Source organism: Macaca mulatta, chromosome 4 (assembly GCF_049350105.2).
Source record: "Macaca mulatta isolate MMU2019108-1 chromosome 4, T2T-MMU8v2.0, whole genome shotgun sequence".
Taxonomy (NCBI): Eukaryota; Metazoa; Chordata; class Mammalia; order Primates; family Cercopithecidae; genus Macaca; species Macaca mulatta.
The window spans coordinates 76,184,578-76,202,668 of record NC_133409.1 but is presented as its reverse complement, the minus strand read 5'-3'; the positions used below and the strand labels follow the sequence as shown (position 1 = coordinate 76,202,668).

At 42.3% G+C, this 18,091-nt stretch overlaps 1 protein-coding gene across 1 annotated transcript in view; it reads left to right on the top strand.

Moving 5' to 3' along the window:
- The first annotated feature begins 14,376 nt into the window (after positions 1–14,376).
- The window catches only part of TMEM242 (transmembrane protein 242), a 32,958-nt gene continuing 29,243 nt past the window's right edge, over positions 14,377–18,091 (top strand). Inside the window, exons 1-2 of the mRNA XM_015137063.3 lie at positions 14,377–14,479; positions 15,084–15,184. Coding sequence (XP_014992549.1) covers positions 14,392–14,479; positions 15,084–15,184 — 189 coding nt within the window. The 5' untranslated portion in view covers positions 14,377–14,391. The remainder of the gene's footprint in view (positions 14,480–15,083; positions 15,185–18,091) is intronic.

Genomic DNA, 18,091 nt, shown 5'->3' with positions numbered 1-18,091 from the left:
GTTTCAAATCACTTGGACAGAATAACAAAGAAATACAAAGTCACCTTAAAAACAGAAGTACCCTCAGCCTGGGCCACATGCCAAAAACCCATCTCTACAAAAAAACGCAAAAATTAGCCAGGTGTGGTGGCTCATGCCTGTAGTGCCAGCTACTTGGGAGGCTGAGGTGGGAGGATTGCTTGAGCCTGGGAGGGGGAGGTTTCAGTGAGCCCAAGTTGCATCACTGTACTCTAACCTGGGCAACAGAGGGAGACCCTGTCTCAAAACAAAAACCCAAAGGAAAGCAAAATCCAGAAGTATCCTGAAAGCTGTAGGACTTGTCTTTGGCTGGACTGAGTATATCAAACTATCTGAAGCAAAATGCACTCATCAGAAAAAGCCACCAAAGTTCATCATCAAAGCAGACGTCAACAGTGCTCAATGAATTTCCTTGCAGAAGAACAAGCTTGAATTGCTTGGAATGTTTCAATATCCTTACTGTGAAACAAACACCTCAGCTTATCTCAGCCTGATGCCATTAAATAATCAATTCTAATTCCCCATGTTTCAATTCCGTATTTACCAAGAAATATTTTTATAGTAATAATTTTCTTATTTCAAAAGTAATACATGTTTATAACAGAAATAATCAGAAAATATGCGCCAAGCCCAGGGATAACATTAATGCCTTGATATATTTTCTTCCATGCCATTTTTCATGCACATAAATATACAAATACACACATGAACAAAAATAGAAATGTTTCATCCTTACTGGGGGGTTTTCCAATTTGCTATTCACTTAGTAATGAATAATGAACAACTTTGTATATCAACAAATATACCTCTATGACAGCAGGTTCATAAATACATATTATTTTTGTATGGGGTCAATCCTATAATTTATTTAACAAAGCTCTCATGCACATTTCTTTCATTTCCATCCTTCTGCAATTATTAACAGCATTGTTGGAGACATCCTTGTAGCAAATCTTTGCAACTCCTTAACCATTTCCCTGCACAGATTCTCAAAGGGCATGGACATGCCAAAACTTCTGATACATTTTGCCAGACTGCTTTCCAGAAAATAATATGGTAATTGTTCCAATGTTTGCCAGTTTTATAGGTGATGAATCATTAGGCTATTGTTTTAATTTGTCATGAGGTTGAAATGTTTTCATGAATTTATTAGACACTTGAATTTCTTATTTTTAAAATCTTCCTACTTCATAATCTTTGCCCCCCTTTTAAACAATGGAATATCTATAGCTTTCTTGCTTATTTACAGAGGTCTTTATATGAATAAGAATATGAACTTTTGTGATCCATCGTACAAATATTTTTGTTATTTGCCTTTTGCTGCGATATGGTGTTTTGCCTTAAGCTCAGAATCAGTTAGGAATGAATTTAACTTCAGGAAATAGAAAACCCAGCTCCACTGTCTTAAAGGGGACTTACTATCTCATGTAACAAGCATCTCATAGAGATGCAGTTATTGGACCCGATTCAGACAGTTGACAATGTGATGGCTCACATGCCTGTCCTCTCGTGGCCCTCCCATTTGTCACCTTATCATCATTAAATGACCACCAGGTCTGTGTTCCAGGCAGAAGGAAGAAGAGTGGAGGAAGGGACAAGACCAGCCGACCCTTGCTTATGTCTCATTGGCCAGAACCGATTTCATGGCCACTCCCAACAGTTAGGAAGAGGCTGGCAAGGGCAAAGAAGGCATAGGATTAGGTGAGCAAACTTACTCTGTCTGCTGTAGAGCAGTGTTAAGACTTCATGTAGTCAAACTGACCCACATTTATTTCTTGGTTTCTTGCTTTAAAAGTTCTTCCCAACTTATTTATTAACTTATTTCAGTAGATATTTATCTATTTTTTTCATTACTTTTATTGTTTCATTTTGTCCCCAAATCATTTTTGAACTTTCTCCTCTGATTTGAAATACTCCACTTGTTCACTAAGTTATGAGATGCACTTAAGTGCGTTTTGGCCCTTAGTATTCTGTTCTGCAGAGCTAGATTCCTATTCTGGGCTATAGCTAGTACTTTAATTAATGCAAAGTACCATGCACTTTAACTTTGTGGGGCAAGTGCCTCTCATCATAGTGCTTTCTCAACAAAATGTTGACCTTTCTTGGATGTTTATTATTCAGATGAATTTTGAATCATTCTGACAAGGTTTAAAAATGATCTTATTTGAGGCAGGGTGTGGTGGCTCATGCCTGTAATCTCACCACTTTGGGAAGCCTAGGCAGGTGGATCACCTGAGGTCAGGAGTTCAAGAGCAGCCTGGACAATATGGTGAAACCCTGTCTCTACTAAAAGATACAAAAATCAGCCGGGCATGGTGGCCCACTCCTGTAATCCCAGCTACTTGGGAGGCTGAGGCAGGAGAATCGCTTGAATCCGGGAGGCAGAGGTTGCAGTGAGCCTAGATGGCTCCATTGCACTTCAGCCTGGGTGGCAAGAGTGAAACTTCATCTCAAACAAAACAAAACAAAACAACAACAATAAAAGAAGATCTTATTTGGATTTCAACAGGAATTGCATTATATTTATAACATAAAGGAGAATAATTAACAACCTGTGTGACTAAGACTTCTAGGCCGGGTGCGGTGGCTCACGCCTGTAATCCCAACACTTTGGGAGGCCGAGGTGGGCGGATCATGAGGTCAGGAGTTCGAGACCTGCCTGACCAACACAGTGAAACTGTCTCAACTAAAAATACAAAAAAAATTAGCTGGGCGTGGTGGCAGGCTCCTGTAATCCCAGCTACTCAGGAGGCTGAGGCAGGAGAATCGCTTGAACGTGGGAGGTAGAGGTTGCAGTGAGCCGAGATCACGCCACTGCACTCCAGCCTGGGCAACAGAGTGAGACTCCGTCTCAAAAAAGAAAAAAAAAAAAAAGACTTCTAGGGCAGAAGCATGATGGGGTCAAGTCTTCTTGTTTGTGTCAGTAAAGTGTTGTGATCATCACATAGTGGATTTCTTCCCCTCTGTTTTGTATTTTAATGGGGCATAGCTAATGTATAGAAAAATTAAAACTTTTATTAAGATTTCTTTTACAGCTGGAAACTTCACTGAATCCTCAATCATTCTAAACGTTTTTCCTTACTTATTATTTGTCTAATTAATCTGCCAGAACCTCAAAGAAGGGTGTCCCCTGCAACTTTCTGATTGTTATCTGGCTTCCCATTATGGTTCTTTTGCCATACTTTTCATTATACTATATTAAACTGGCATTCACTCATGAGCCTAATTAATGTAATTTTTCCCCTGAGAGATAAATCTACTCTTGCTCTGCTGACAAAAGAAAGTTTCAGAGACAGTGGAGCTGAGCTGGCCCATGTTGTGTGGCATAAGCCATCTTGCAAATTCTAACCTGTCCCTCAGTGGAGAAATGCCTTCTATATCGCTTTGTACATATCAATACAAAAAATGTATTTATGAACCTGCTGTTGCAGAGGTATATTTGCTGACATACAAAGATGTTCATTTTTTGCTCAGAAAGTACCTAATTCCATTTTGGGGACATTTCAAATTTTTAAATTTTAAATGTGTAGAGACACGATCTACCCAATATAACTTCTCTCTGTGCCTCTGGAGAGAGGTACCAGCCTCCCAATTCTTCTCTCTCCAACCTAAATATACCTCCTTCAATGATTTCTTCTTAGATAAGCTGGCTAAGGCTTCTCACCTTCCTTGTCACTCCCTTCGCCTGCCTGCTCTTGGAGGACGCTTCCTCCACGGTGGCCCCAGAACAGATGGGAATGAGCGGGAGAGACTTCTAGGCAGGTGCACAATGACCTCTGCTGGTTCAGCATTATCGCCAACTAAATTGTCCGTGTCTTTGTCTCGGGAAGTGCTGCAGGTCAAATCTCTCCCATCCTGCACTTGTGTATTTTCTGAAAATTGGATTTATCCCTGTTAAAGTTCATTTTATGTGCGATTGACTTTTGTTCTTGTCTAGCTAAGTAATCTTGAGACATTTCTCTCATTCATCAAATAAGCAAAACTTCTGTTTTGTGCCTTACAGAAAATTTAATAGCCGGGCTTCTAGCTCTAGCTCCAAGTTGCCTATAAATACGTTGAAATGGCCAGGACTGAGGAGAGACCTGTGGCGTGACCTCAAGTGTCTCCTTCCAGGTGATACGTAAATCACTCTTCTTCGGGCATAGGTGGTCAACCAGCTTCTAATGTAACCAATCTTATTGATAAGGTGATGAAAGGAAGGACCTTGTCAAAGATCGGCTGAAAGAGTGTTGTCCAGAGTTCCATGTGGCCCATCTGTGATGTGGTCAGTTATGGGTGCAGCCACTACAATAGAGAAGCACACACCGGAAAAAACCAGGGCCTAGAATTAGATCTGACTCCTGGAGTGGAACACACGGTGGGCTGGGGTGAGGTTGGGGTTTCAGAACGAACCATTATATTAGTTATATTAGGAAGTACAGCCAGCCACTCAGCTCATGGCACCCTATGGGCTTTTGCTTCTAGAGGGTGTGAGTGGCACATGTGGTTATGGGAACGGCATGTACTGCATAGGCCGCTGTGTGTGCAGGTGTGCATTGAGGTTAATGCATTACATAAAACTATTTTACATGAAAGAGGTGTGTTTCTCCAATTCTAGCAGAGACACCATAAGGGCTTTCATGATATCCCCATGAAAGACAGTGTGGGAGCCAGAGAAAGCAAGCCTGGATAGTACCTTGAAGGATGGCTGCGAGGGCATTAGGAGAGGGAAGAGCAGATAGAGTTCCAGGAGAGAGGAAGTCATCAGGACATCGTGTGTTGCAGATTGGGTGGACCATCGATAAATGTGGTTCCCACTAGGCAGAGCTGCTGGCCTATACATTGGCTGTCTTTGGGTCTGGTGGTGACTGTGGTTCAACTCGTTTTGGTCAGGTAAGTGGGCCATGTGAGATGAAACACAGCCACCCCTGCAAATGGAACCATGCCTGGCCATTTTTCTGAGGATATGACTAGCATTCAACGCATCATCAAATTTCTCCAGTACATGCTACTACCACAACCACAGCACAATGGGTACCTGGTTACTGTAAGACAAACTGTGTGTAAGGTAGAATGCACTCTAAAATCAGGAGTCACAATAGATCCGCTGCTGAATCTGTAATTAGGAGAACTTGAGAGAAATCCTTCTTGGATACAAGATGATCAGCTACATGACCCAAGGTCACTCTCATTTCCATAGTCATGCCACTCTGCAAAAGACAACCAAATAAGGATAAATATATAGCAGGGCTTGAAATAGTAAATCTAATTCTACTGTGTGCCAGTCTATTTTGGTCTCTCAACTATACCAATTCAGAATGTGCTTTGCGGACTGCGTTTTTCTTCCTAATTGATTGGAATGAAGTAGATTATTCATGAACATTTTGGCTTTTCCCCCTAGCAAATAGCTCTCTTTCTTCTCTCTCACAATGTGAAGAAAAGCTCTGAATTTGACATGGGAAAGTGAGATATTATGTTTGGCTTAACTAGAAGGAAAGCTTCAACCCCATCATGAAATTTGGTCTTTGCTATTTTGACCACTCTTCTGGTTCAGACAAATTTTCTGAGTGGAGACATCACTAACTTTTAGATCTTACCATGAGCAGCAAGAGATAGGGAGCATTGCTCTCTGTCCTCAACAGGAAACAGTCTCATTTCTCCAAACTTAACTAGAGGCACAGAGTTTGGGAACTAGGAAGAATCCTAGTGACCAAGTAGGTCAGTATTTTCTCAATCTATATTCTAAGATGTATGAGCCACAAGATGTTCCTAAACAAAGAGTTGTTGGTCAAATAAGTTACAGAATCAATGCTTACTGTGCTCTCCTCTTGAAGACTCTGAGAGGCTCTGAAGCAAAGAATTCTGTGAGATTTTGTTTTCCAAACTTACTTGATCACAGAATCTGTTTTTTTGGTTTTTGGTCCAGGTAATACCTAACAGCTTCTGGAACTGGCACGCCGTGAAATATACTTAGATAAAGTACGGATCTATTCAATCCCTCCCTCACTTTACAGAGGAAGGAAAGGAAGCCCATATTAAGAAACATGGTTGGGAGGCCAAGGTGTGGATCATCTGAGGTCAGGAGTTTATGACCAGTCTGGCCAATATGGTGAAACCCCATCTGTACTAAAAATACAAAAATTACCCTGGTGTGGTAGCACACACCTGTAATCCCAGCTTCTCTGGAGGCTGAGGCAGGAGAATCACTTGAACCCGGGAGGTGGAGGTTGCAGTGAGCCAAGATCATGTCACTACACTCCAGCCTGGGCAACAAAGACCAAAACTCCATCTCAAAAAAAGAAAAAAGAAACATGGAGACAATCCTTCCTCATCACTGACAGGGCTGGAAACTAGACCCTGGCTTCCAGACAACTGACAAGTCCAGGCTCTTTCTATCACCTTGAAAGAGGCATTGTTAACAGCAGCTCTGATATATCCCCTAGCACATGTTCATTGTCTGGAATTTGAGGTAGCATTTATTTATAGTGCACTCAGCAATGAATCCATCAAATGCTTTGACTGTTTTAAAAGGGCATTGGGCCCTGAACAGTTGACCTAAATAAAACACTATCATCTAAATGATATGTAATTTACTAGATAGTAAATATTTTATCAGGCTGTATAATAACATTCTAAGAGGTTATTACTTTTATAAGCAAGATTAAATCAAAGGGGTCAAATCCCAACAAAGTGTTCCTAAAATATAAGTATACTACCCAACGGGAAGTAACTGTAGACAATTCTCTTGCAATGCAGAGAGGAACAGTTGGTGAAGACAAAAATTATAAAAATGTGTCCAAGGGTCGTGTATATATTTTTCCAAAATAATGTAAATTCAAGTAACTTGAGCATGCTTGCACCTCTCAGAAGCAATATTTATCTGCCCCATTCTCTGAATCCTAAAGACACTTTGCATCTACACACATTTTCTCACTTCTTTAACCATACCATGGTTTCTAAGACTGCAGCCTTGGGTACTTTGGAAGCCTGTGAATTTTTTTTTTTTTTTTTTTCTGACTTACTACACTTGAGATATGAGATACACTCCCGGCCAGGCGCGGTGGCTCAAGCCTGTAATCCCAGCACTTTGGGAGGCCGAGACGGGCGGATCACGAGGTCAGGAGGTGGAGAGCATCCTGGCTAACACGGTGAAACCCCGTCTCTACTAAAAAAAATACAAAAAACTAGCCAGACGAGGTGGCGGGCGCCTGTAGTCCCAGCTACTCGGGAGGCTGAGGCAGGAGAATGGCGTAAACCCAGGAGGCGGAGCTTGCAGTGAGCTGAGATCCGGCCACTGCACTCCAGCCTGGGCGACAGAGCGAGACTCCGTCTCAAAAAAAAAAAAAAAAAAAAAAAAGAGATACACTCCCAGCAGCTGGGATATTTTAAATTGGTTTCTAGCATCTAAATACAAGGTTTCCAAAGCTAATATTGGCCCATGTGGTACTTTTGTGTGTGTGAACCAGAAGGGGTGCACCTTCCCCAGGGCTGCTGGATTCCAGCACCAGAGCACAAGGTTTTGGTGAACAAAATGCGGGCTGGATTCCCGACCCGACCTGTTCCACACCCCCCAAGATGGAGGCCCTCATGCAGATGAACAAGTTGCACAACTAAAGGCAAGATCCCTGTTTCTTTCCCTCCCTTTCCTTGAGCCTCCCACCCCTGTAAGGTTGAACTCCCATTCCTACCTGCAGACCCAGCCATCATCCTGACCTCAATCAGCACGTACTTCTGGACCTGAGCCTCTCAATTTGCCTTGCTGACTCATCATCAGAGTATATCTGACTCTATCACAGTGATCCAGGTCTGATAACTAGACTCCTGACAAATGATCTCTTTTTCATTTCCTTGTTATTTTAGCTGGTTTTGTGTCTTGCACAATTACCAGTTACCATCTCTAGGTCTTCAGTTCTGCCTAGGGGCTGCGACTCTGCTACCCATGGACAAATTTCTTGGTGACACCAGTCTTCCTTCCTGAAGTTCTGAACTCCCTCCCTGCCCTGGATTCCAGGATGCCCTGCTACCTACTTAAAAATCCTTCTACTTCATCTCACAACTAGGTCACCTGGACTGAAAAACTCTCTTGCCATGACCCCCTGGCATGTGCTTTGTCCCCCAGGGACAGCTGCATCTTGCTTTTGAGTTTTTTGTCTAGGCCTCAGTTGCTAAACCTACTTGTAGGAACTAGTCCCTTCCCCACAGGCCCCCTCTGAACTCCAAGACAGGACAGTCTGGGTTTGGTATATATGCAGACCAACCTCTTAAGCCCTCTATATCCACATTTACAGTAACAGTTGATATTCAGAGAAGTAACTTAAAGCACTGCATAGTTTTTAAGAAAGAAGTAAACCTTATTTTACTTATTAAGGCAGAAAGTAGAAGACCAAGAAAGAATATCAACTGCAAAGGTTCAAACAAAAAGATGTTTTGATGAAATTCTGAGAAAATTAAGGGCTATGGAACTATAAGCTCCAATGAGCCAAGGACTGTGCCTCTTTACTTCACTAGAGTAAAACAGCACTTAAGACCATAAGAGGTGCTCGGTAAATACTTGCTGTGTCAATAAAAAATAAAGTCAATCTAAACACAGTATTTGGTCAGAAAAGGTCTTACTACTTTATGTGGTCACTCTCATCATACATGTGATAGTACTTGTGTTTAAATCATTTTATAATTTATAGTCTTTAATATATCAAAATAGGATAGATTATTAACAATAAATACAATAAACATAAGATGCCTTTAATGACGCAAGTGGTTGATATCGCAGATTTTAATAGTAAATGTGAGTGTAACATATGTCCTTGTATATGAAATACTGGCGAAATGATAATGCATAGATGGAAATATATTTGGCTTTTAGGAATGCTAAGAGTCTTTTCTATAACTGGGACATACACAGGACTAAAAATAACAATGCTTTACATTGCCAGAATACTCGACAGTTTACAAAGTGCTTGAACATCCGTGATCTTATTTGATCCTCAAAAGAAGATAGAGAAACATAGCTAAAGGAAATTATATGCATCACTCTTTTATAATATCTAGTGGCTTATGAAATATAACAGCTCTCGAAAAGATCTCTAGTCTTTCATTAATAGTAACAATTCAACTGATAGCACAGAAAGAGATAGGAAAGATATACTCCACAATAAGAAAAATTGAATGGAGGAATATATAATGGCAACTCTCATTTACTGTGGTAAAGACAGACATATTATTCAGCCTGAGGCAGTTACAGAATATGATTCTAAAAGATAAGTAATGAGAAACCGGAAATGAGTAATGAGACTCAAGCTAGTTTCAGCTCACTCAAGAGGAGTTATTATCATACTTACCATTTCCACTGCACAGTATTGATCGTACTAATGCCATTTCGAAGGAGCTATAGCTCTGGGGATTCAGAGCAGATATTGGGAAGAATTCAAGAGGCCTGAGAGCAGCAAACTCGAGGGTGCAGATACCACGGGGGCTCTCAGGCCAGCCCAGAGCTTCTCCTTATGACATAATGCATCTTGCTCTCATTCCCTCGCTTTCCAAGAATGTTATCACTGGGTATCCTGCCGGAGAGTTTGATGAGTTACCCTGGAAACCTACATGCTATTTCTATTTAAACGAAAATTCATCCTTTAAACAAAGTGATACATATTTAAACTATTTTGTTTTCCTTCCATTTTTCCCTTCTCACAAAAGTAATACATGTCCCTTATTAAAAATTTTGCAAACATTATAGAAATATGTAAAAATGTGGCTTTGGTCAGCATTTTACTTACTAAGGCAGAAAGTAGAAGAGACACAGATAGAACACTCACCTCCTCCCTCTGTCAAAGTAGCCTCTGTTAATAATTCAGCGTAAAATCCAGATCTTTTCTTCTGTGCACACACTTAATTTGGCAATAACTTTTAAAGATCTCTGCTATATATATAAATATATAATATATGTATTATATATCTATATATAATATGTTATATATATATACACACACACATACACACACACACACACACAAATATATATATAATTTTTTTGAGACAGTCTTGCTAGGTCACCCAGGCTGGAGTGCAATGGCATGATCTTGGCTCATTGTACCCTCCGTCTCCTGGGTTCAAGAGATTCTGATGCCTCAGCCTCCTGAGTAGCTGGGATTACAGGTGCCTGCCACCACGGCTAGCTAATTTTTGTATTTTTAGTAGAGATGGGGTTTCACCATGTTGGTGAGGCTGGTCTCAAACTCCTGCCCTCAGGTGATCTGCTTGCCTCAGCCTCCCAAAGTGCTAGGATTACAGGCATGAGCCACTGCACGTGGCCTATATTTTTGACAACTATCTTATATCAAGTAGCAGTAAGAATGATGTGACCCTTATCAGATTTTTAAAATAATTCAGCCTCATACATTAAACATGGAGAGATTAAAGCTCTGAAGAAATGTTTTAAAAAGTGATGGGGAAAAAAGTCCATCAGAATTCAAAACCAGCTAGAGCTAGGGCTATCCAAATTCTGGGAACTGTAGAGCTAACAGGTTTCTAGCTGTCAACATCTGAAATAGGATCTACAGGAACCAAAACGTTTGAAATAAGAATGTGGTCAAATGTGTCCCTGGCATGAACTTTCAGCTGACTAAAACAACACTGAAATAGCAACAGCATCCGTCTCAGATAAACCTGCTTTCCCAGTAGCCTCCTCAGCTTGCAAGAGATTTCCATTACCTTTTTCTAGAAGGGTACCGTGCTTCCATTGAAATATCAGTCCTGCTGGTGCTGCACGAAGCAACAAAGCTCTGTGACTTTCTAATCTCTGGTTTCCACACTTGGAAATGCTGCCCTGCTATTTCAGAACTCAAGTCCCCATCCTGCAAAGAAACTGTGCTTGGACATGTATACATAATGTAACAAACGTGCACATTGTGCACATGTACCCTAGAACTTAAAGTATAATAATAATAAAAAAAGAAAAAGAAACTGTGCTTGGAATGTCTACAACTCATTTGTTTGGAGCTTGTGTCATATCTTCCTATAGTAACAAGTCTGGGTGGGATTAATTCTTGGAGCAGTGCAGTTAATCAAATTGTACCCAAAGTACCCAACTGAGTGTCCTGTAGAGATATGAGACCTTGGGAAACAATGTCTTTTAAAAATGTTTTCTTTCAGCATTCCAACTTGGGATGCCTGGAATTTGGTCTTATCCCTGGGCCAGGGACTTCCCGTCCTAGTGCGTGGCAGGTTTCCGAGGCTCTGGAAACACCATCTCCCAGGATCTGGCACACAGCAAGTCACAGGGTAGGTGAGAAATGGGGCCACAGTACTCTCCAAAAACAGGCCTTGACCAAGGAACTCACAGCTCCTCCTCTCCTTCGTGTGTACCCCACAAAGATCCTCAAAATGCAAATTGCTCATCTAAGGCTATAGTGTAAACCATTGGTTTGTGTCAATTGCCTCTTCAGCCCTGTGTATACTGGGAAAACGAGCTTTCAAGTAGAAAAAAGGAAGATTGTCTTTTACTTTGGGGATTTGGAAAGAAGGTAGAGGTTTGTGAGCTGTAACATCCAGAACAAAGCAGACAGCAGTTTCCTAGGATGTGCAGTTACTTTCAATGGAGACAGGCTCTGGAATGCAGGACTCTGTAACTTCCCTAGATTTCAAGATCTATTATCTCCCTTCTGTTCCTTACAGTACGTAGTTATATAAACCTTAAATTATTATTATCATCATCTTGAGACAGAGTCTGCTCTGTCACCCAGGCTGGAGTGCAGCAGCATGATCTTGGCTCACTGCAACCTCTCCCTCCTGGGTTCAAGGGATTCTCCTGCCTCAGCCTCCCGAGTAGCTGAAATTACAGGTGCCGCCATCGCACTCAGCTAATCGTATTTTTAGTAGAGACGGGGTTTCGCCATATTGGCCAGGCTGATCTCAAACTCCTGACCTCAAGTGATCTGCACTTAACCTTCCAAAGTGCTAGGATTACAGGTTTGAGCCACTATACCCAGCTTAATCCTTAAAATAAAATAAAATAAAATAAAATAAAATGTTTCTGCCCTTTTCTAAGGGGACAGCAAAGAAGAGAGTGTGAGTCTGCACTTTTTCTCCCTAAGTAGTCTTGGGAAAACAGATTTCCAAGTGTTAAAGTGTATGGTGTGGGTTTTAAGAGGTGTAATCCATAAGGGGAAGGCACAGAGAAGACGTTCTCAAAGTGGAACCAGTGGCAACAGCATCACCTGGAAACTTAGACATACATGTTCTCAGCCCCCACTGAGTCACAGACTCTGGGAATGGGGCCCAGAAAGCTGAGTGCAATAAGCCTTCCAGGTGATTCCAATATTCTCGTTCACACTTGAGGACCACTGGCACAGTGGATAAGGAAGGACCTGCTTTTAAGCCCTGTCTCTGCCACTTAACAGCTGTGTGAGCTTGAGCAAGTTAGTCTTTCTGAGTTTATGGAGAGAAATAAATGAGATAATGTACTTGAAGCACTTAGTGCAATGTCAGATATATAGAAAGCACTCAATACACGTTAGCAGCTATGGTCACTGTTATGTGTGAGGGGAAGGAAAAAGGATAGGTCCTTCAACAAATTAGCACAGCATTTACCAGCTTAAAAGCCCTTTCAGATACTGACATTGTGTTTCCAGGAAATCCAAAGGTCACATACATTCTGTGTGATCTCATCCACACAAAAATTTGAACAGAGCAGTAGTTTTTTATCCTCAGAACCCCCACGGAGCTTTTACATTCTGTCCTGCCACCTGCGGGCCTTCAGAGCAGTAATCCATGGCAGACCTCGGTAATCCATCATTTTTAAAAAATCCCCATAGGCAATGCAGCAAAATAGCTACTGGAATCACAGGTGGTAATAGTTAGAGGTAACATGTATTGAATATTTATGTGTGCCAGGCACTGTGCTAACTTCTTTATAGATGTCGCTTCATTTAATTCTCATAGCAATCCTGAGTTAGGTACTATCAATTTTTTTTTTTTTTTGGAGGCTGGGGATGGAGGGCAGAGTTTCGCTCTTGTCACCCAGGCTGGAGTGCAATGGCTCGATCTCGACTCACTGCAAACTCTCCCTCCCAGGTTCAAGCGATTCTCCTGCCTCAGCCTTCCAAGTAGCTGGGATTACAGGCCCACACCATTAGGCCCCGCTAATTTTTGTACTTTTAGTAGAAACGGGGGTTTCACCATGTTGACCAGGCTGATCTCGAACTTCTGACCTCAGGTGATCCACCTGCCTCAGCCTCTCAAAGTGCTAGGATTACAGGCGTGAACCACTGCGCCTGGCCTACTATCAGTTTTTAAATTTTACAGGTGAGGAAACTGAGGTCTAGAGGGGCTAAGTTACCCCAAGTTCACACACCTGAGAAGCGGTTTAAGGACCCGAGCCCAGGTTTGAGTTATTAACTGCACTTCACTGATGCAAAAACAGATGCATTCATTTACTCATCCATCCAACATGCATTTGTTGTTGGTAACCAGGTAATACCTGAAAGCTGGGGGATATAAACTGAACATAGAGTCCCATCTCCATCCTCAGGAAGCTCATGCCCTCCAGTGCTGGGGGGCAGGACAAATGGCAGAGACCGCCTTATTTTACAAGATGTCATTGTTCTCTGAGAGGCTGAAAAGATTTTCTATCACCACTAGCCTCCTCCTGTCCATGGCCATTTACAGAATGGGCAAACCAGCCTCCCAGCAGAAGACCAAAGCTGCTAGCTGTCAACGTTCCCGGCAGCTCTGCAAGCCCTTCGAGCGGGCCTCGCTCTCCTCTCGGGGGTGGTACCTTCATTCGGTCATCCTGTAAGTGTTCCACTTCCCGAGGGAGGCCAAGCACTCACACCGTGGCGAGGGGACCCGTCACCGCAGAGCCCGGTGGCTGGCTCTCCTCCAGAAAGAAAGCCTGTCACTTACACCTTTCCTCACCACTGTTAGGAAGTTACCTAGAAAAGTTCAGACAGAAGACCAAGGCCTGCGTTTTAGAATCGTGGAGTGTTAGCGCTGGCCAAATCGTTGGACACAGTGTAAGCTTGATCAGAAAATGAGCTCCAAGGTCTCACAGCAGGCGAGGCCTGGAATCCTGGGGCGATCTGCGACCCTCACTGCTGAGCGTTCTTTCAAACAGCCAAAGTAATCACTTAAGTCCAGCAATGATCTCCTTGGAGAAATCAAGTGATCCTCCCTACGAGTCGGCCTTGGAGGGCATCGCCCTCGGCGCTGGGCACAGCACGTCTTCCCCGCCCGGGCGCGGGAGGAGGGTTTGGGGACAGCGGCCGCACTCCGGACCCTTCTTCAGATTGCACAGGAGGAGTGCACAGGAGGAGGCGGCAGCGGAACCTTTCTCCTCCGCCTCGCTCTCGCTTCCACCCGTGCCCAGTTGGGGACGGACGCACTAGAGGCGACCTAAGCATGGAGACAGCGGGCGCTGGAACTGGGCAGCCGGCCTCTGGGCTGGAGGCTCCGGGGTCCACGGATGACCGGCTTTTCCTGGTTAAAGGTAAGGTGTGCTGTGGTGAGGTGCGCGCATCGGGGCGAGCTAACCCCGGCCCCTGGCTTGCGCTGGAGCGGGTATTCACACACACATCCCGCTCTGAGAGCCCTTAGCTTGGGCTTGCTCCTGAGTTTAGCCCGCGGAGTCTCGCGGCCCCAGGGCAGGTAGGTAGCTTGCTGGGTGGAGTCTCCCCTTGGGCGGGGCGGGGCGGGGGGCAGATCCCGCCAACTATTCTCCTGGGCCTGCCATATTTCCCCATCACCTCTGCAGCTGTTCTCGAGCCTTGCCTTTTCTGATTGCCATCGTCTCTATCTCCCCGTGAGAAACTTCACGCCGTGGTCCCAGGGGAGAGGGGGAAGGGAAGCTATTCTCTGCGTTCGGGAATAATAACTCGGAATGACTCAAGGAACCAGAGGTCGTGAGGTCACGCAAGTTTCTCAGTCACTGGCATTTACTGTTAGCAAGAGCTGCTTAGCCATGGTTTCTTGAATTTCAAAAGTGATTTTGATTGTAACTCGAATAGTATCTTAAACTTACTTTTGTACGTCTTTTTAACCTCTTTTTATTTAATTTTTGAAATATCCCCCCTCCTCCCTGAAACTCTTGGCAGGTGGAATTTTTCTTGGTACTGTTGCTGCAGCGGGAATGCTAGCTGGATTTATTACAACATTATCATTGGCTAAAAAGAAAAGCCCTGAATGGTTCAATAAGGTTGGTGACACTGAAATCCATTCATAGCATCGTTATTGTTATTGTTTACAATATACAGCAGCTTTTGCATAGAAAAAGTAAAGAAAATATTGATGGCTTTCCACATTGCTTTAAGATGTGAATTTGTATACCCTTATGGATTCTAGAAATGTACAAATTAACCAACGGTCTTTATTTTCATTTAGAAAGATGTGCTTATGTGCTCTCTTAAATTTTAGCAGAACAAGACTTTGAAAGCTTGTCTGGTACATTTCCTATTCACAACATGACTTTAAATCTAAATTTGGGCCAGGTGTTGCGGCTCACACCAGTAATCCCAGCACTTTGGGAAGCCCAGAGGGGTGGATCACCTGAGGTCAGGAGTTTGAGACCAGCCTGGCCAAGGTGGCGAAAACCCATCTCTACTAAAAATACAGAAATTAGCTGGGTAGCCTGCCGTGGTGGTGCACTCCTGTACTCCCAGCTACTCGGGAGGCTGAGGCAGGAGAATCAGTTGAACCCAGGAGGCGGAGGTTGTAGTGAGCCCAGATCGCACCACTGCACTTCAGCCTGGGTGACAGAGTGAGACTCTGTCTCAAAAATAAATAAATATTCACACAAATAACTGTGTAATTACAATTCGATGTGTGCTATGGAGGAAAAGTGTTATGTAAAACATCATAAAAAGTTTCCTTTCCAACTTACATTTATGTTTAATAGTCATACTTAAGTCTTATTGATACCATAATGGCAAGAGACCACATTTAAAGTGTGCTTGGATCCCCTCTGAATACTTATATGGAGCTTCCTAAATCACTGCTATGAACCTTGTGGGTCTTTCTCCCTATGTTATAGAATGTTTTCAGAGCAGAAATATATTTTGTGGTGGAAATCAGAGTAGTGCCTTAACAGTAGAGTTTTGGTTGATTTCTAAATCTGAGTTATGTTAATCCTTGGCTCACTGATCATTTTAATAATCTGATAAAAACTAGGGATTCTCTGGGGCTGGGGGGAGCACGTACACATATTCACAACTTTCCATCCTATTTTGTTGTTCTGAGATTTAATCATCACAAATGCCCTTCAGGGTCTAACAGTAGTTTTCAAACTGTGGTCCACAGAACCCTGCTGATCCTTGATCCTTGGGTCCATGAAGTCAGAACTATTTTCATAATGATAGTAAGATGCTTGTACTAATGGTACAGAGGCAGTGGAGAGTAAAACTGCTGATACCTTGGTCTAACTAAGGCAGTAGCACCAAACTGTGCTGAAAGTCATTGTGTTCTTCATTACAAAGTACCTGTATTTTTTAAAGCCAGCTTTACTTAAAAATGCCCTTGTCAAAGAAATAAAATAATTTTATTAAATCATGACCCTCGAATAAACCTCTTTTTAATATTCTGTGTAAAGAAATGAGAAATACAAGGCCAGGCGCGGTGGCTCACACCTGTAATCCCAGCACTTTGAGAGGCCGAGGCGGGCAGATCACAAGGTCAGGAGATCGAGACCATCCTGGCTAACATGGTGAAACCCCATCTCTACCAAAAATACAAAAAATTAGCCGGGTGTGGTGGTGGGCGCCTGTAGTCCCAGCTACTCTGGAGGCTGAGGCAGGAGAATGGCGTGAACCCGGGAGGTGGAGCTTGCAGTGAGATAGTGCCACTGCACTCCAGCCTGGGCGACAGAGCGAGACTCTATCTCAAAAAAAAGAAAACAGGAAAAAAAAAAAAAAAAAAAAGAAATGGGAATTACATAAAGCATTTCTATTTTATACTGAAGTAGGATTTTTTTTCTCTAGAAAAACAATTGAATTGCAAGCTGAACTAGCCACTTTTTTCCTATAGAATATCATTTTTCCTTGAAAGAACAACTGACAAACTATGCTTATTCAGAAGTGGGTATTTGGCAGACATCTTAACAATGAATAAAATGAGCTTGTCTTTTCAAGCAAACAATTGTCAGTATTTATTGCCACTGATAAAATTCAAGCTTTCAAGTGAAAAATTAGATTTTAGAAAACTTTTATCTGTTATCATGAGCTTAACAGTTGCTTAATATTTAATGGTTTTTCCAATGAGATTTTATGGTGATATTAATGATGTGTTTTTTAAAATATTATTTTAATAAATGGTGTCAACAATTGAAAATCTATATAACTTGAAAGATCTATATAACCAGTATCTTCTGAATGAGCATGATACCTGGGCTTAAAGTCCATTCAAAGTGCAAAATAGACTAATGGATTTTAGTAAGAAATTACAAAAAAATTTATTGTTATGACTCCAGGTTCCATGTTGCAACTAATCCTTCATAAGTTATTTGATTTGGTGTATTATCAGAGAAGGAAAAGCTATTACAGTATTCTTCCCTTTTCCAAAGATGTGACCATATATCTGTGTGAGGCCAGATTTTACCAAAGTTTATTTTATCGTTTATTTTCACCAAAGGTAATATCTTGCAACAGACTGAATACAAAAGCAGATGTGAAAATTCATCTATTTTTTATTAAGCTAGACATTTAAAGGAGTAACAGGCCAGGTGCAGTGGTTCACGCCTGTAGTCCCAGCACTTTGGGCAGATCACTCTAGGCCAGGAGTTTGAGACCAGCCTGGGCAACACGGTGAAACCCCGTCTCTACTAAAAATACAAAAATTAGCTGGGCATGGTGGCATGCACCTGTAATCCCAGCTACTTGGGAGGCTGAGGCACGAGAATTGCTTGAACCCAGGAGGTGGAGGTTGCAGTGAGCTGAGATCATGCCACTACACTGCAGCCTGGGTGACAGAGCGAGACTGTCTCAAATAATAAAAAATAAATAAAAGAGTAACAAAAATGTAAAACATTGTCTCTCTTTGCACAGTTTCGTTTTGGAAAAGTAATTTTTCCTAAAAAATAGGCTTATATTAATCTAGAACGATTTACTATTTT